This window comes from Egretta garzetta, unplaced genomic scaffold (genome assembly GCF_000687185.1).
Source record: "Egretta garzetta isolate BGI_Z169 unplaced genomic scaffold, ASM68718v1 scaffold143, whole genome shotgun sequence".
NCBI classification, from domain to species: Eukaryota; Metazoa; Chordata; class Aves; order Pelecaniformes; family Ardeidae; genus Egretta; species Egretta garzetta.
The window spans coordinates 2042012-2060558 of NW_009259310.1; the positions used below are offsets into that span (position 1 = coordinate 2042012).

Consider the following 18547-nt stretch of genomic DNA (forward strand, 5'->3'; position numbering starts at 1 on the left):
AGCTGCTCCCCAGCAGCCTGGGGCTCCAGACCCCTCCCCAGCTCCCTTGCCCTTCTCTGGACACGCTCCAGCCCCTCCATGTCCTTCTGGGAGTGAGGAGCCCAACCCTGAACCCAGCATTCGAGGGGCGGCCTCACCAGTGCCCAGCACAGGGGCACGATCCCTGCCCTGCTCCTGCTGGCCACACCATCCCTGATACAAGCCAGGATGCCGTTGGCCCTCTTGGCCACCTGGGCACACTGCTGGCTCCTATTCAGCCGCCTGGGGACCAACACCCCCAGGTCCTTTTCCGCCGGGCAGCTTCCCAGCCACTCTTCCCCACGCCTGTAGCGTTGCGTGGGGTTGTTGTGACCCCAGTGCAGGACCCAGCTCTTGGCCTTGTTGAACCTCACCCCATTGGCCTGGGCCCATGGATCCAGCCTGGCCAGGTCCCTCTGCAGAGCCCTCCTCCCCCCCAGCAGATCCACACTCGAAGCAGATCCACCTGCTTTCTGCTGGGTGAGGCCATGAGCACGAGTGTAACAAAGGGGTGCGTCTCTCAGAAAGTAGACATGGCAGCTTTGGGGCTAAGGAGGGCCTGTGCCGGGGCTGCCCGGGCCGGGCCGGTGCCACGTGCTCCTCGCGGATGGTGAAGGCTGGTGGTTGTATGGAGTCCAGAGGAGGGGGAGGATGGCAGGGAAGAGTCGCGCATGCGGGCACCGTGTCTTGAAGGAGCCTTTGTGTTCACGTTGTGGGTGACTCCACGTGCTGCCTGCAGGGACCTTGCCCATTTTTTGGCAGGCAGTGGCTGTAAAGGCATTTCTCTGAACGTGGTGTCACCTTGGTGCCTCCAGGATGGCATCACTTTTTCGCAAAAGAGGCCTCTGGAGCTATGGGGTCTGTACCGAGGCGAGCTCAGGTGGAGGGTGACACCTCCCTGGCAGTGGCCTCGCAGCTGTTGGATGGTTCCTCCTGCGTGCTGGTGAGGCTTTGGCGTCTGTCTGCTCGTGACGGTGGTAAAGATGGTCTGACTGCTTTTGCCCCATGTAAGAAAGAGGACAGAGTGCTGCTTGGTAGCATGGCTCTGAAATGGCTGTCAAAGAGGCCGAAACCTTTTTTCTCCCTGGAAATCGCTTCCTGAGTGAGATCTCGGACCGCAGGGATTTAGAAACACTCTGTCTGTCCTGACAGCGTGCTGTAAGTCTCAGGCTGGGTGGAGAAATGATGTCAATGATTTTGTTCTAAAGAAAGAAAATGAAAATGGTCATGTTCTGATTGACTGGGAAGCCCAGAAGGGAGAAATGTCTGTACAAGTGATCAGCGGCTGGCGGAGCCTCCAGGTCAGAAGTCGTATCTTCTTTGGGAGGAAAGGGCGGTGAAGTTTCTTCTCCACTCTTGAGCAAAAACTGAGAGCAATGATTGAAACCCTTTTAAAAAAAAAAAAAAATTGTCCCTCAGGAAGGGGCGAGTAGAGGGAATCTGGGTGAAGCCCTGTGCTGGAGCCTGGGTACCTGTACTGCAGTGAGCAGTTACGGAAGCGTCTGTAGGAGACCAGAAGCTCATTTTCACAGCTGAGCCACTGCAATATTTGTGGCCATGTTTCTGTTCTGCATCCAAACGCTTCCTCAATTGGGATTTTCTGTCTTTGTTCAGCTGTAAATGCATTTTATGCAGCTGTAGCCATGGCCAGGGGAGCACAGATGCCGTCCCCCAAGGGTGGCTCGGCCACGTCCCTGGTCATGCTCCCACCTGTAAGGGATTTCTGAGGACTGAAGTTGCGCAGGCTCTTTGGTGAATTCCCCCGGCAGACTTCATGTCCCATTTTTCAAAGCAGCGATGCTTCGGGCTGGCCCCATGGCCAGGTCTCACGGCATGAGGTGAGGTGGCACGGCTTGCAGCAGCTGATGGCTGAAGGGGATCAAGTCACATAGCAGAGTAATTGTAACAACAGTCATTTGGATAAAAAGATTTGAGAAAGAGAAATGTTAATTGTGGTGTCAAATGCCTGGGTTTGCAATACAGCTGAAGCAGGAGACATCCCAAAACCTCTCAAGGGATGCAGTTATTGGGCACTAGGTCACCCTCTGCATCTTTGCTGCTTAAAAGGTACCTTTATCAAGAAGCAGTAATGCACCTTAGGCTTGCGGTGAGCTACCAGATTCCCTGATTTACATGGAAGCCCGTCAGCATTGGTGAAACGGAAACCCTCCACCACACAGCACCAATTTTCTTCAAACGTGGTGTCGCCTGCAGAAATCTGGCATATATAAAAGAAATGCTGAAAGCTCCAGGGTCACAAAACAGCTGTTTGGCATGAGAAGCGTGACCGTCTTGCTGTGGATGTGTTCCCTCCGCTAACGATAGGCTTGGGTACCTCTCTGTGGTGTCATCTCCTCATTCTCAAACCACGGTGTCTGGGTGTTGGTGCCTTGAGCAGGGCAGCGGGGCCTCGGTGCTGCTGATGTTTCTGGGAGCTTCTGTAGCATAAAGGAGCGGACACCCCTGCAGCCCCGGACACTCAGCCCCGAGCGGGGCAATGGAAGGTGACGTTTAGGGACGACAGGACCACCTTCCATTCTCCTTTCTCCTCTGGTCCTCCAGCAGCCAGAGTTGCTGTGTGAAGGATGTGAGAAGGGACACCCCTCTCTTGATTTTTGTATCTGCATAGAGACCTGTTAAATGCTGAAAAGTACTTGGAAAATCAAGGGGTTTTGTTTTGATGGCAGTCAGTTGTATTGGAGCGGTAAACTTCAAACTGTTGTTTGTGCTGTCTGTTGCTGTTCAGATGAGTTTCCAGTTTTTCTGGTGCATTTTATCAAAGATTACCAGTAGTGTTTTTAGTCTAAACTAACAATAATTCTCTGATCCACAGTAAAAAAATATAAAAAATAGAAAAAGAAGACCAAATGTCTTTAATCCTAATGTTCTAGCAGTTGGTTGTAGTTACCGTGTTAGAAGAAAATGCTGTGGAACAGACTGTGCTGTTGTCTTCAGTGTGGAGCAGATGCTATTGACTGTTCCCAAAAGAAATACTTCATCAAGAACCCTTTTTAAACACGAGCCGCTTTCTTCACTAGTGGGCTGAAAAACAGGTATTGCTTCAGCAACTCAAAGCACACTTGAATTAACTCATGAAAGTGGTGGAAAGCCGAGCATCCGAATGAAAATAAATAAATAAATTTCTGCCATTTTAATGCGTTCACTTGCATTCTGAAAACCTGCATGCCAGGAACTGTGTGAAGGGAAGGTGGCCAACTGCCACTTGCTTTGTTTTGCTGCCGGCACGCCTTGGTTTCATGCTTGGTTGGGATGGGGCTGTGGAGTGGCGGCTGGAACGTTGGGTCATGTACTGGGGCTGATGACGGGCGTCTGCCCATTCCTTGACCATTGAGTGGATATGGGAAAGTTGGTCCTGCCTGCAGGTGACTCCTGTGCTTTTACAGACCATAAAGTGATCTCAAGGTGTGGGAAGGCAGTTGGACTTGATGGTCTTAAAGGTCTTTTCCAACCTAAACGATTCTATGATTCTGTAAGAGTCATTGGCTCTGCAAGTGATGGATCTCGTTCCTCAGGTAGGGGCTTTGGTGCTGGGGGCTTGGTGGCACATCCTGCTGCTGGCCGCTGTGCCTCAGCATGTACAACTCTTGAGCTTCCCTAAATTATGTTGATCTGCTGGACTCCTGAAGAGAGCGAGTGATTGGCCCCCGTGGAGAGGAGGGGAGTGTAAATGTCACTGTCCCCTCTGGATCAGAGATTGAGAGACATCATTGTCACCTCCACACCAGGAAGAGCTCACCCTAGGGCTGGAAGTCCCTGTTTCAGTGCGTCCGTGACCCATATGTCCAGGGGAGTTTGGATGGGTAGCCCACAGGCATGTCTGGCGAAGGTATTTTACAGGTCTTGTCTGGACTGACGGGTGGGAGACAGCAACTATTGTGTGCAGAGCATTCACCACGAAGGGGGAGCATCTCCCCATTGCCAGCGGTTGCGTCCCGTTGGGCTGGGCAGTTGCAACCACCAGAATATCACAGACAGTTTGTATCGTGCTGCTCTTGCTCCAGGCTCCTTAGATCGTAGAGGGCTCCAGGACATCAGTTCACATACAGGACACAGTTTATTTTGTGAGCTGGCTGGAGCGTTAGTGTCTGTGTTTGAGTAGTCCCAGCTCCCTGAGCTGCAGAGTTGGCCAGGAGTCACCCTGCCCTGTACCAGTGCTCGATGGAGACAGCTATCGTTCCTCTCCCAGTTTGCTCTGCCTCTCTGAATGCTGGTTAAAACCAGTGTTTTTTCTCTCCTCTCTTTAGATGAGTCAGACTACCAGACCGAATACGAGGAAGAAATTCTGGACAACCAGAAGGATGATTATATCAATTTCATAAGCAACCAGGTTGAAGAAGACTCTGACTCGGTACGAACTGCCCCAGAAACAGGCAGTGCCTGCTTCGTTGCCGAGTCCCGTGTGCATGGTGTGAGGTGGAGGTGTTGGGAAGGATACCGAGAGAAGCACCTGGAAGGGGCTTGCTGAGGAGGACTGTGCAGAAATAAGTTTGGGTTTTGTGTAGTACAGACACGAAATGACACATGCTTACCCTGCCCGGGTCAGTCATCTACAGCGGTGCCTGTGTGTGGCAAAACCTGGCCACAGTTAAAACCTGGCCACGCAACTCCGTGGGTTCACTTGTGAGGGGGTCAGGGCTGGAGGGCGTGCAGCATGAGGAGAGGCTGAGGGAGCTGCTTTCTCCAGCTGGGAGGAGAGGAGGCCAAGAGAGGACCTGACTGCTGTCTGCAGCTGCCTGCTGGGTGGCTGTGGAGGAGACAGCAACAGATGTGTACAGCAGAAAGACAAGAGATGACAGACACAGGTTGTGCTAAAGGAAATCCTCACTGGGTACAGGGGAAATATTTCCCAGTAAGCATGGCTGAGGGCCACAATGGGCTGTGCAGGGAGGCGGTAGAAACTCCATCCTTGCAAGCACTTGAAAACCGAATAGGTGCCCTGAAGAACCGGATCTAGCATGAGAGTTAGCCCTGCTTAGAGCAGGAGATTGTTACACCCTCCAGAGGTCCCTCCCAACCAAAGTTGATTCTGTGGGACATCAGGACCACCCTGGGGAAAACCTGCACTGAGGCCAGGCTTCACACAGTGTGGCCCACAGCCTCAGAAGCAAAGCTCAGAAGGGTCGTATCCCTGCCGCTCTTACTCTGGCTAGAGTGGCTGGCAGGTTTAAAAGGTGAAGCTGCCTGTTGTGTTGGACATGAAGGGTTTCTCAGTGGGAGCACGTGAATGGTTTGGGAAGGTGTCAGGATGTAAGATGGCTTCGGTGCTTTGAGTGAGGAGCTGGAGTGATGGTGTAAAGATTTTGTTTGCTGGGCTGATCTCCGATGGGTAATGGTTGGTGGATGAAGAAGAGGTGGAGGGGGAGAGGACAGATTTTTATACAGCTCGGAGAGGAATGAATTTGTGCTTTTTTTTATTTATTCTCCTTCAGGATGAAGAGATGCAGATACGGAAGCGCAGGAATGTCCTCAGTGTGGATGGCCAGGCAAGCAGCACAGGAGAGCCGGACTAGCACTCAGAAGAGTCCGACCTTGCTGGCTGAGAGCTGCATCCCATTTGTACTGGCAGCAGCTGAATTTATTTATTAAATATTTTAAAAAACCAAAACAACAGCTAGTTGAAATTAAGCAAGCTTTCCTCCTTCTCCAGACCGGGTATGGGGCATTCAGCTGCCAGCACTAAGCACAAATACCTGCATCACGCCTAGGTCCCTTTGGACCTCCTGTGGAGGGTGGCTGATGTGTGCCACATTCCCTCGTACAGGTGCCAGTATGAGCAGCCGGTTATTAAGCACTCTGAGACTGGCAGAGGGGAAACGTGCTGGGAACGTGCAGTTAAATGCTGCCTTGATTTCTGCTGCTGTGTGTTCTAGTCGCTGTTTTTACTGGGAAGGCCCAAAGAATGATGGGATATTATCCTGCCGTGTGCTGAAAAGGCTCCAAGCAGCAGCACTAGAGAGAGGGAGGGTTTTGTGGGTCGCAGCAGCATTGCTTTCTTTTCACATAAATCAGGTAACTGTGTAATTAACTCCTCAGTGACTTTGAACCACATACTTGTGAGCAGTGCTTTGACAGGAGCGAGTCTGAATGTATTTCACTTGAAATCTAAACCTAAGAAATCAATTAATGTGAATGCTAGCTATAGAGCCTGTATCCTCAAGCCATCGGCAGAACACTTACTGACGGATTGTGGCGCTGACACTTGCCGGGCAACTCTGGAATCACTACTTGGCTGGATTTGCCCTGTGAAATAAAGTTGTTCTGCTGGATTGAAATGTCTGCGTGGTCCTTTGTGTTGGTCCCACACCGAGACAGTTGGCAGCACACAAGAGCCCAACTTGCCTCTGCTTATATCAGACTTGCAAAGAAACGCATGTGGTTTTCAGTTCCTAACCCCAGCAGGAGTGACTCCGTGTGTTGTCAGGCAATGGAAAGAAATCTCCAGTGCTCTTCCCCCGGAGGGCTGCAGCAGTCGATGTGAGCAGGACCATGTTCAGAAGTCCCCCAGTGCTTGCTCTTCTTGTCTCGCGCCTGTCGTTGCCAATAGCTCCACTTGGCTGGATAATCAAGCTAATTCTTGATTTTTGTAAACTCTTCTGCTCAGCTCTAGCTCTAGGTGCTGTTGCCCAGAGGGGATTTGTCAGCTAGCCAGCGCACTGAAGATGCTCCTCAAAGCTGCCTCCTCTGCTGAGCTGCCCTGGCACTCTGATGCGAAGTGCATCAGGAGCCGGCGGTGATGCCTCCAGGCATGACTGGAGCTGGGCGGCACAATTTTGAGGCCAGAAATGTCTTTGGAGGCACCACCAAGGACCCTGGTGGCTGTAAGTGCTGTGAAGTGTGACCTCCCCCATGCACTCCCTCGTGGCACAGGCTCTTCTCTGCCTGCCCTGGATTGTGTTTTCCTCCATCGTGTCTGTGAAGGTGCAGCTTCACCCAGGGAGGCTGTTCCTCTCACACGAAATGGTATTTTCCAGTGTCAGGGGCTCAGATCAGTGTTTTGTTTGCAGAGGGATGCCAGCCCTCCCCTTGGTGAGGCCACCCAGCACAGCTGCACCTCCGGCAGGCCCCAGGCCCCTTCAGAAGCGATGGAAGTGATTGGGCACCTTCCCTGCAAGGGTCGTCCAGCTCTTTGATGCAGATTTTGGTTAATGCAATTGTACAGAAAATGTTGCATTTGCTGGAGATCATTCCCTACTATTGAAAATAATTAATTCTTGCCAAGAAAACTTAAAATTGGCTTTTGAAGTGGAGGTAGAGCGGCCAGCAGCTGGGGGCTTCTGTGAAGGCACAGACCGCCTGTTGAGCTGGAGAATTCTGTTGACGTTGGTTGCAGTGTGGTGTTGGCATCCGTTAGGAGGAAGGCTCGTAAGCTGGTGATGAGGCTGTGAAGACTGGGAGCGAGTGCGAGTGAGTGCCCACCTTACAGCTGTCTGCTTTGCTTCTGCAGAGCTGCTCTGAGCAAACGGAAGAGGAGCACATCTCCTGCGGCAGCAATGCATGATTCAGAGCTTTGTGGTTTTCTGATGAGGAGATGTAAGCCTGTGAGTCCCTTCAACATCTGTATTTATAGGAGATTACAGTACAGGAACCTTTCCCTGGGAAACGAGGAATAGGGCTAATCCTAGAGATGACCAAGGTCCTCTGGTCACCCTTACTGAGCTCATCCCAGGCCAGTGGTCTTCAGCCTTCAAAGGATATGCTTAGAAGTACCTCCTGCAGAGGTGGTGTCTCTGCATGGAGCCTTCAGACCTCCTGATGATGGATGCATGCAGCTTGCTGGACACCTGCGTTGCGCTTCCCAAAGCAGTGACGGATTCTGCTTGTTCCCTTTTCCCCGGCTGCCGAGTGGTCTGCAGCAGGACATGCACCATGGGTTATTTTCCAGGAGGATGACGGGTCTGTCAGCCTGAACCCAGCACTTGTATTGCTCTCTGCTGGTCCGGGAGTGCTCTTCCCCTCTGTTCCGATAGATAATTAATTTGCAAGTTGTGTGTTCTAACTTTAAACTTCCTGGCAGCCAGACTTGCTCCTGCAGCCTGGGCGTGAGCTGCTGGGCTCGTGGTTGCATAGGTTGAAGGAGTTGCAGAAAACAAAAAATGCTGGACTCCTGGGTGTGCTAATTAGAGCTGCTGTATTTGCTTTGTGTCCTGTGCCACGGGGAAATGGCACTCAGTTCAGACATACGAAGACAGAAAAACCTTTGATGTGAGACTGAAAGTCTGTTTTAAATAATTGATCACAACTTTCCTCTCTAGCTTCGTTTTCCCTCACCAGGCCCTGGACATTCAACCAATCTTCCCTTCTGTGCAGAGGAATGCAGAACACTTATGGTACAACTTTAAAAGCAGAACTGTTTTTCCAGCTCACTTTGCTTTGGCCGGTTGGGCAGTGCGGGGTCCTCTGGGTGGTTCAGCCCCATCCCGCACTTACACCCAGGTGCATCCTAATGATCCTGCACTTGCACGTGCAGTTCTGCCTTTGGAGGTTTTAGACAGTCCCTGCCCACTTGGACACCCAACCCTGTGCTAAGGAGTCAGTGCTGGATCACCCCAGGCTCTACAGGGATAGTCCTGCTGCTGTTTCGCTAGAAATGCAGCAGAAGGTTGATTTAGAAAGAGCCCCAAGCTGCCAGTCTCAGCTGTCCTAGCCCAGGCCACCATCCTGCCAGTTTTCACTGGTATGGTGGATGCTGGTTTTGGCTGGAAACTACTCTCTCTGAAATTTCTTCACAGATGTGTTGCATCCCCTGGAAGGTAAAGTCTGACCAGAAGCTGGATGAATTTGGCCTTGCTGGAGGAGACAAAATGGCTGCTGAGGCCTGAAGGTTTTGTTTTGAGTGAAGAGGACACAGAGCTTGTTCCCACAACAAACCTGACACCAGCCATCACCAAATGTGCAGTAGCAGGATCGGAGCAAGGTCCCAAGGAGCCATGGCCATGAGTGGCGGCTGCGGTGAGAAAGGTTCCCCTCAAAGCCTTTGACAAGATATGCCTGATGGTTGCTGATTGCTGGGGGTAAAGCCTTGAACAAGATGTCAGTAACATGCCCCAGCGGTGGATTTGCAGCAGGTCATGCACCAGCCCTGCTCAGTGGCCTGGGCTGAGCTCATCCAAGCAGCCAGCGTGGAGAACCGGGGTGAGAAATGCCCCGGGCGCAGCCTGTGCTGCCCAAGGTCTCTGCCAGTGCCCGTGGCTGCCGTGCTGAGGGCACAGACGGGGCCCAAGTTGGTGACTTGAGAACCAGACACCTGCTGAAAGGGGAAGCCATGGAGGGGCGAGGGTGTTTTGGGGAAATTTCTTTGCAGGACTCCGGCTCCATCCCCCACAGCTGCCATCCACGCTGGGTGGAGAGATGCCAAAGCTGGGCACTCCCGCCCGCCTGTGCTGGTGAGCGGTGGCACTTCTGTCCCCATGGGGCAGCACCTTGGGGCTGACCTACTGCAGACGCCTTGGTGCGAGTAATGAACTTATGAAGTTGCTTTGTTAACACGGCATTGTAAGCTGTTCAGCTCAGGTGGGATTTGGGAAGAAGAACGAACTGCTGTTGCCTGCACAGCAGCTGGAAGCACCTGCCCAAAATCTCCAGGAAGCATTGCCTGGGCAGCGGGAGAGCTTGGACATCAGGCCATGTGGCTCTGGCTCATGCACCGCTGTTTGTGACGGCTCCTGCTGTGGCTTCTCCAGTTTCGTGCCCTGTGCAGAGCCAGTTGTGTTCACGCAGCTTCTCCGGGCTTTGCTCCGTGGGCAGGAATGGCCAGGGCTGCGGGACCCTGCGATGCTCCTTCCCAGCAGACGTCATTCTTGCTGCATGTTGTTCCAAAATTAATCTCATCTTATTTACTCGTGCTCCCCTGACCTCCTCCGATGTGTGATTTTCCTTGCGTGCCGCCTGAGGATTGTGTTTAAGCTGTCAAGATGCGGGGGTTTTACTGTGCCTCTGGGTTTAATTTACTGTTGCAGTGAGTAAGAGCCGGCAAAATCGGCAAAAGAGAAATAAGCAAATATTTTCCTTTCCCTCAGGGGCTCCATGAGACCGGACCGGCACCCACTGCTGCCCACCGTGCTGAGCGCCCTGCCAAAACGCGGCCATGGCATGCCACAGGACCGCGGCTTCCCGGAGGAGTCGGGGCAGGAGGCACTGGGGTTATTAAGACATTGTTTGTTTGGTAAATGTGATTTTTGTGATGTGGCTTTTGCTGGCACCAGAGTATAGACTCCCATTAGCCTTCCCTTCCCAGCCGATGGCTGATTCCTCTCCCGTTGGGTCTGGTGGGGATTGCGTCTGCACTCCTTGTCCCCATCCCCTCCTCGGGTCATGGTGGGTCTGTCCCTGTTTTTCCCCAATGGTCTTAATTCAGGGTTTGGTACAAATAGTGCTGAAAGGTTCCAGGACGTGGCAGGGCATCCAAACCTGCGCCCGCATCCCACACCCAGGAGCTGCCTTGGGAAATTAGAACGGGGCACAGCTGCCTGTGGGCACTGGGTGGGAAAGCTGGGAAATGCCGTCGTGGGCAGCTCGCCACAGCCTGGGGACACCCATGCTGGGCAAGTCAGCTCTGCCACAGCCCCTTCCCTTACTGAAATCCAGGCTTTCAGAGAAAACTGTGGCACTAGCAAAAGCAAGAAAAGTATTTGCCTCTTGTTTAAAAAAAAAATAATAACAAGGAAAAGCAAAACTGAAGTGGTATTAATGTTCATACTGGTTTTAGAAGAGAATATATCGTAAATCTACATAATTGCGTGTCAGGATTGCGCCTGGAGACACTTTGCACACTGCAGGAGCAGCCCTGAGCAGTGTTTCAAGGGCTGGGAATGCACCTGGGGCCTGAGCATTACTTAGGGCAAGTGTGGCATTTTCACAGGTAATTGGCAGAGCCACCGTCACCGCGCTCTGACATGGCCAGCACCAGCAGGGACGGCTCTTAATTAAGCCTCGCTCCATCGGGGGGTTGCGGACAGCAATGCGCTTCCCGTCACAAAGCAGCTGGGCCTCCAGCTCTGGAGCTGCAGTCAGGTTTATCAGTGAGGAGTGGCATTTTTGTCCAATGTGGCCTCGATACAGAACTGTGCTGTGCTGAGCCCAAGGCCCCCCCCCCCAGCTGGCATGGGGCACCACTGGCACCCATGAGGTGCCAACACTAACGATGCTGCTGGAAATGCTTATTTTTAGAAATCTTGCCTTTAGCTGAGGTATCTGTCAGGGAGGGCAGGCTTAGCAGTGCTGGCAGGTGACACCGGCCTCGCAGGGACGAGCACAGCTCTATGTTATAGCACTCAAGCAGCATATCATTTGGGATCAGAAAGAACACCAAGTGTGCATTAATTTTAAATGTACCATAAATGACACATTTTTTCTCTTTGAAGAAGGCACATTAGATGTGATACACAGCCCCGGAGGAATAAGTCGAATAAGGTTGGTGCCTCGCTCGAGCAGCCCTGACCTGCCCGCGGAGGCAGGATGGGGTGAGCTCTGTGCTGTGCCCGTGGCCACATGTGTTGCCACTGTGTAGACCACTACGGGTGATCGCGGGTGGCCCCAAATGCCCCACTGGCCCTTGGTGTTGGCTGCCAGGGTGCCCTGCACCCCGCCGGGCTTGGGGAGGCACAGTGGGCTGCTTTTCAGCACTGGCTGTGCCTGCGGCTGCACAATGTAATTTTTTTTTTTATTTTACTCTGTCTCCGGTGCGTGTGCCCTCTTCACAGGCTGAGTTGCAAAACTCAGTTTCCTTGCAGTGACTAATGGCTGCCCCGAGGCATTGGCACTCCGTGGCAGTTTTCAGTCAGTCGCTGCCATTGCCAGGAGGGCTCTTTCTGCTCTTTGCATGAGAATTTGCCGAGGCTGTGCAGCATGTTGGCTTCTGGGTGGTTGGATGTGGCAGGGAAGGACGTGCGTGCCAGCTCTGTTGTCCTTGGCTTCATCGTTCTCAGCCCCATCTCTGTGCTTTCTCCTCTCCCCTGGCGTGGGTCTGTTCCTCCAGCATGTGACCAGGCTGTTGCTGTTATCCCTCTCCTGAATTAGGTTCTGAATTAGTTGGCGGTAACTGGTGGGTGACTTCTCTCCCTGCTGCAGAGCTGGGGGATGCCAGCCCAGCTCACAACATCCCTGAAACTGCTGCCCTGTGGCTCAGCCACGGCACTAAGTCACCTGGTGGTTGTAAAATCCCTCCCCTCCGCTTGCTTCCTCACTGGAAATAGAAAGCTTTTAATGAAGCAAAGACCAGAAAAGCTTTTAGAGCGGGGCTGGCAAAGTGGTGCACGCCTGGGATTTCAGGGGTAATGAAGTGGAAAAGAGCTGGTGAGGAGGAGGTCATACCGGCCTCATGGGTCAGTGCCTGGGCTGTGTCCAAGAGCGCCGGTGCGGGGCTGCCCAACCCAGCCAGCCACGGCCACCTTCGAGGCTCCCACTGGGATGCATACCTGGAGGTGAAGGAGATTTTGGTTCCGGAAAGCAGAGGGGAGAGCTGAGCCTTGCATGGGGTCTCTCTGGGGCTCCTCTTCTGTGAACAGTGAACCTTCCAGTGGACTCCAAGGGTCAGGGAAGAAGTTTTCTAAGTGCCCAAGAGCTGCCACAAGTCATGGAGAAGAGGTGCCTGTGTCTGTGCTGTGGCCATTCCTCGGTGGGAAATGGGCAGTGGGAGGCGAGCATGTCTGCTCATGTCCCTCACAGCAAAAGTGGGATGGCGAGTGGGGATTTTAAAGCGCTGGCAGGGGAAGGATGATTTAAAGTAGCCCCTCGCTGGCAGGGTCGGTAGCACCCTGCTAGCCCTCATCCCTCGAGCACCAGGATCGTATGGACTTGAGGAGCCGAGCCTGCCATTGAGCCCTCAGCACAGCAGCTGCCAGGGGAGGCTCTGCAGAAGGTCAAGGCAGATGTATCGGCTGCTGAGCGATGCTGGGGCTGAGCTCAGTCCCTGCTGGAGCTGCAGCGGGATGGACACCAGAGCCAGGGCATGGACCAGGCATCACAACAGCTCCACTCCTCGTTGCCGGACTCAAGCTGGATGGGGCTCCATGGGGCTGGCTGCACAGTTTGGCCGGCTGGGAAGCTGAGTTGTTGAAGGCAAATCCCGTGGGGACCCAAATCCAGGCTGCATCTGCATTGGTCTGGGAGCTGCTGATTTTGCACGTGAGGCAAGAATATAAAGTGGAAGCACAGAGCCCCAGCAAGTCCCTGCAGAGCAGCACCCGCCCTGGGGGGCCCTGCACGTGTCCCTGCTGCAGGCAGCCCTGGCTCCTGCAGGACCCTCTTCCTCCTCCCTAAAATCTGCCCCTGGGTTGGCTGTGCTGATCCACAGGGAAGCAAAGCACTGTGGGCCAGGGCCGTGGCACCCAGGGGAGCCGCTCCTGGGGCCGCCAGCATCCTCCTCAGCACATGGCTGAGCGGGGACCCAGCGGGGCGAGTGCTTTGCCTTGCCAAACTAGGTCACACTGTGAACTTGAGCGATGCGGCGGACAGAGCTAAAAATACCGGCAGAGCCGAGCGTTTCTCCAGCAGCTGTGAAGGGCCATGGCCTTGCTGGGTCGGCCTGTGGCCATGAGATGCCCCGATCCTGGCCCCATCCAGGAGGGTCACTGGGACCCTTGGGCTGCTGGGGCTGGGGGTGATTTAAGAGCTGATGATGGAAAAGCCCCTCTGGGGCTGCAGGTCCAGAATCTGCCCAAGAAAATGCCTCTCTGCTGGTGGCATAAATAAGTCATCGCGAGGCAACCCGTAGCTGAGCCCCTGCTGCTTGCAGAGACCCTCCCGGAGCCTTGGCTGTCTCATCCCCAGCTTCCTCATCTGCTTCCTCAGAAAACCACCTCAGCTTCCCTTTCTTATAAATATGCTAATGATTACTGGCAGAAAATAATGGTGGGGCGGGGTGGGGTGTAACCCAAGCCTGATGCAAGAGCTCAGCAAACCAATTTTTTTTCTCTTGGGAACTAGAGTGCTTTCATTTCAGTGTCACACTTTAGGAGGGCACCAAGAAGACGGGGACAAGTGGCCTGGAGTGCGCTGCTGGGACGAGCGTGGCCAGGTTCCTGCGCTGCTGCAAGGTAGAGCTGGTATAGGTTGGGGGCTGGAGCCCCTCCCCAGCCCCATGGCTTGTACCGAGCCCGTGTGGCTGCTGCCTGCAGCTTGGTGACTTTGTTTATCCCCAGTTTGGGGCTTTGTCCGTCTCGTTCGGGACTTCAGGTGTCCCCTCTCTGGCCACAGCTCCTTGCACTGCAGAAAAGCACAGGTAGGACAGTCCTGCTTTTCGCACCCCCTGCCTGCAATTTCTGCACTTGGGGCCAGCGCCATGTGGCTGGAGTGCTGCAGCAGCCAGTGCCTCTGACTTACCTTCCCCTGATGATGGCTAGATTCTTTGCATCCCATCTTTTTCGGATGAAACACTTCCTTCGTTCCTGTTTGAAAGCTGGCCTATTTTAATACTGCCAAGTGAAAATGGGTTTGCGCACAGAAAAGATCCCAGTTGCTCTGTGTAACTTCTCTGTCATAATTACTCACTGCCAGTCCTCCTGCTCCCAGCAGCTGTATAATTTATCAGCTGTGTTTTGTGCTCATTTCTCAATCAATGATGAAAACATTGATTAGTGTCAGGCTGGGACTGACTCCTGCAGAATCGCTCTAAATCATCTCTGTTCACTGATGACTCCTTGTTTTGGAGACGGGTTTGCAGCTCTCCATCCATTTAATGGAGGCTTTATTGAGATTGTATAGCACTAAATTTGTAATTAGGGTGTCATATGATATGAAGTCAAATGCATTGCCAAAAGCTAAGCAAATAATGGCTACATGGTAACCTTTATCTACAAACTTGTAATTTTCTCTGAGGATGAAATGAGGCTCATTTGACAAGACACTTTCCATTACACCACACTGATGGGTGTATTTTTAATCCTTGAATTCTATATTAATTGAATCCTCTGCGTCCTCTCCATTTTTCAATCCAAGTGTCATGACGGACCAACTGACTGTTACCCAGGGCACCTGCTTTGCCTGCCGAGCACCACGTTAGCATCCTGCTAAACTTGGCATCTCCCCAGGCTTCAAGCTTTTCAGCAGCAAGTGAAGGCAGCTCAGCTCGGCATGCTGCTGGAGGGCCCTCAGGTGCAGATGATGTGGATCTGCTGGTTTAGAAACCCTGCAGATGTCACCCAAGATGCTTTCAGCTGTTAGTAGAACCAGAGAGTATTTAATCATCCTCGTGCCTTACGTTCCCACCCTTTCTCAGTGCAGAAGAGCCACACTGAGGGCCTTGTCACCTCCTCATCTAGAAATGCCAAGACTGCTCCGTGCTTGGAGATTTTCAAAATTCAACTGGGCGATCCCTGAGCAAGGTGGTGTTGCTTCGACATCGGTCCCGCTCCGAGCAGGAGGCTGGACTAGAGACACCCGAGGTTGCTCCTCACCAAAATCTTTTTCTGCTTCTCTAAGTCTATGAAACAAACCTGGAACATCATTAACATTTTTTTTTGTTTCTAATATGGTTAGGGAACAACTTCTTACTGGTTGTGGCTTTGCCAGGCGTGGATTTTCCTCTGTCCGTTTACCCTCCTCTATCAATATTTCTGCTTCATAGCGCATCATGGTGATTGCTGCAGATTGATCGGTATCTATTACTTTCTTCCTCTTCATGTGTATTGTCATTTTGCTTCCAGTTGCCGTTTTCAGGTTACCAACTTACAGCATGGGCTTTCAGCCAAAGTTATATTTTCTTGACTCTGCAATATTAGCTTTTCTGCCCTGTTGCAAGCTCTGCTGAAAGAACTGCTGATTTCCCACTCTGCAAGGTTGGGGTTTTTTTCCCCCTAAAATTTTCCTCCTAATTGTCACCATCTCCATGAAGTTTGTGAAGCTGCTGGTTCCATGAGCGATGAAGAGACCAACAAGCCATGCCAGTCCATAGGATAGTTACGTGACGCTGCAGCGCGTTGGCAAAGCAGCCGTGCCGAGACCATCCCATCTGACCTGGTGCCCGAGGGAGGCTCTGCTCTGGCCAGTCGCACCCGATACAGCACCTGAGCGGCACTTCCCACCCTGCAGTGTCTCTGCTGTCCCTGGCAGTCTGTTCCACTCCTTCATATCCTTAAACAGTTTTTCTTTAGGTCTAACCTCAATTTCCCCACCACAGTTTAATTCCATTGCTTCTTGCCCTGTCCTGCCTTCAGCCTTGTACATAACCAGTGCATGTTGCTGTGGCTCCCCTCAAGTCTTTAATTTTCTGGGTGTATTCGTCCCCTGTTCAGCCCTTGCTCTCAGGCTGCACTTTTGCACCATGTGACCCCTCCCGGTGCTCCCCTGAGCCCTCTCCAACCAGCCCAAATTTCCCCCAAAAGGCCACAGCCACAGCTGGGCCAGGTCCTCTGGCTGGTGTCGTGCCAGACCGGCACAGCCTGCACATGATGGCACATTTCTGCGTTATTTCCCATGCTGTGATGTTCACCTTTTCCGCACAAGCACAACACTGTCAGCTCTGGCTCAGCAGATTTGCAGCAGCATCCAGGTTCCTTTCCTGCAGAACAGCAATGGATTCAGCTGCTGCCCATCCCAAGCACCCTGCAGAATCTCACTCGGCACCCATCTGATTTCACTATGAACCTTTGGGGGCTGCTCTTCTTCCTCCCTGCAGGACAGCTTGGAAATGGGGCACGGGCAGGGACCGCAGAAGGGATAACCCCCTCCTAACGAATGCACGCACTGTAGCCACTCCTTTCCTGCGCCCTGGGCTGTTTTATTTGCAAATGTGGAATTTGTTATCCTTGCCAACACGGTCTAACCTAGAGGCACCTTTCTGCAATGCCCCAGCTGAAGCAGATGGCACCTATTTTGCTACACCCTCACCATGGCCAGGAGCTGCTGGTGGCCCTGAATTTGCATGCAGCCCTTCGTGAACCTCCCTGCGCTGCCCAGAGCTGATTCTTGTCGCTAGCACAGATGCAGGCATGTTACTTCAGGCCAGAGAGGAGCCGTGGAAAGCACACAATATATCAAAGCCCAGCTCTCCTCTTTTCGTCACCTCCCTTTCAGCTTCTCACTCCTTCTGCCACAACCATCACAAATAGTTCCCTTCCGCCCACCAGGAGGGAAAGGCTAAATGCATCCCTCCTCATCCTCCAGCTGAGCTTTCTGAGTCATCCTCCCTGTACCTTTCTACCTGATTCTCTCCACACTCCTTGGCCTCGATCGGTCCCCGTGCACACAACAGCCTTGTGCAGCCTTGTGACAGGCAGAAGCTCCTGTGTCAGCTGGCCCGGCCGTGCCCGGGGCTGCATGGAGCGTGGGCTCTGCCTTTTCAGCTCCGCTTGAGCCCTTTTGCCAACAGTCGCGGTAAAAATGCAAGGCAGCTGGAAATGGTTTAATTTCTGTGCCCAGCACCTTTAGATACAGCAAGGGTTGGGCATGGTGTGGGATAGGGTTGGAGTGGAGCTTTGGGTGCGAGATGTTAAAGGAGGTTGTAGCAAGGTTGGTGTCAGTCTCTGCTCCCAGGTAACAGGCGATGGGATGAGGGGAAACAGACTCAAGTTGTGCCAGGGCAGGTTTAGATTGGACATTGGGAAAAATTCCTTCCCCAAAAGGGCTGTCAAGCACTGGAAGGGGCTGCCCAGGGAAGGGGTCGAGTCCCCACCCCTGGGGGGATTTAAAAGCCGGGCAGAGGAGGTGCTTAGGGACAGGGTTTAGTGGTGGGATGGCAGGGTTAGGGGAACAGTTGGGCTTGGTGATCTTAAAGGGCTTTTCCAACCTAAACGAGTCTGTGATTCTATGAATCTATGATTTTCTAGAGACACAGTCACATAACTCTCCTTTAGTAGCAACATTTTCTCTTCCACCTTAAATACAACACAGCCACTTCAACTTTTCTTCTGCTGTGTGGTGCCAATGTCAGGACAAAGTCAGACTGTTATTTTGCCAAACAATGAAATACTGAGATGTGGATGGAGCAAAAACTGAGTAATCATTGAATCATTGAGCAATCAATTATCACCAGATCTGTTCCTGGAGCTGTTTCGGGAATCCCGACCTTGAGGAACCTCCATTGTAAAGGCCAAGTCCTGCATCTCCACTGCTGCTGAGTGGTCCCTGCCAATGTTGGGGACCCTGGGAGTAAAATCTGTCTCTCATAAGTGCAAAATCAGTTTTTCTTCACCAGCTGGAGGGTGCAGTATGTGAACACATCACCCTGGGGAGGGGGATCACCATCCAGCAAGCGTGTCACAACTTGGCCAAGTGAAGTTGCTCTAACGTAGGCGACAGTCCTGCTTTGGGCAGGCAGCAGGACCGGAGACCTCCAGGGAGCCTTCACAGCAGTGCTTCCATGTTTCCCTGGAGAAGCTAAGGAATCTTTTCCCTGTATGAAATATCCACATTGTTGTTTCTTTTATTATATCAATTGGTTTTATTTATTGTAGTCTGTTCTGAGGGACTGGCTGCTGACAATTTGATGCCACTAATTTGGCCAACAGGAATGAAATTATGTTACTGTCCTGCTCAAATCCTCTCCTGCTATAGGCAATGCTCATTTCTTTTG

At 52.5% G+C, this 18547-nt stretch overlaps 1 protein-coding gene across 1 annotated transcript in view; it reads left to right on the forward strand.

The window, feature by feature from the left end:
- The window catches only part of PNPLA7 (patatin like phospholipase domain containing 7), a 129208-nt gene extending 122930 nt beyond the window's left edge, over positions 1-6278 (forward strand). Inside the window, exons 34-35 of the mRNA XM_009636343.2 lie at positions 4284-4387; positions 5469-6278. Coding sequence (XP_009634638.1) covers positions 4284-4387; positions 5469-5549 — 185 coding nt within the window. The 3' untranslated portion in view covers positions 5550-6278. The remainder of the gene's footprint in view (positions 1-4283; positions 4388-5468) is intronic.
- The last annotated feature ends 12269 nt before the right edge of the window (positions 6279-18547 follow it).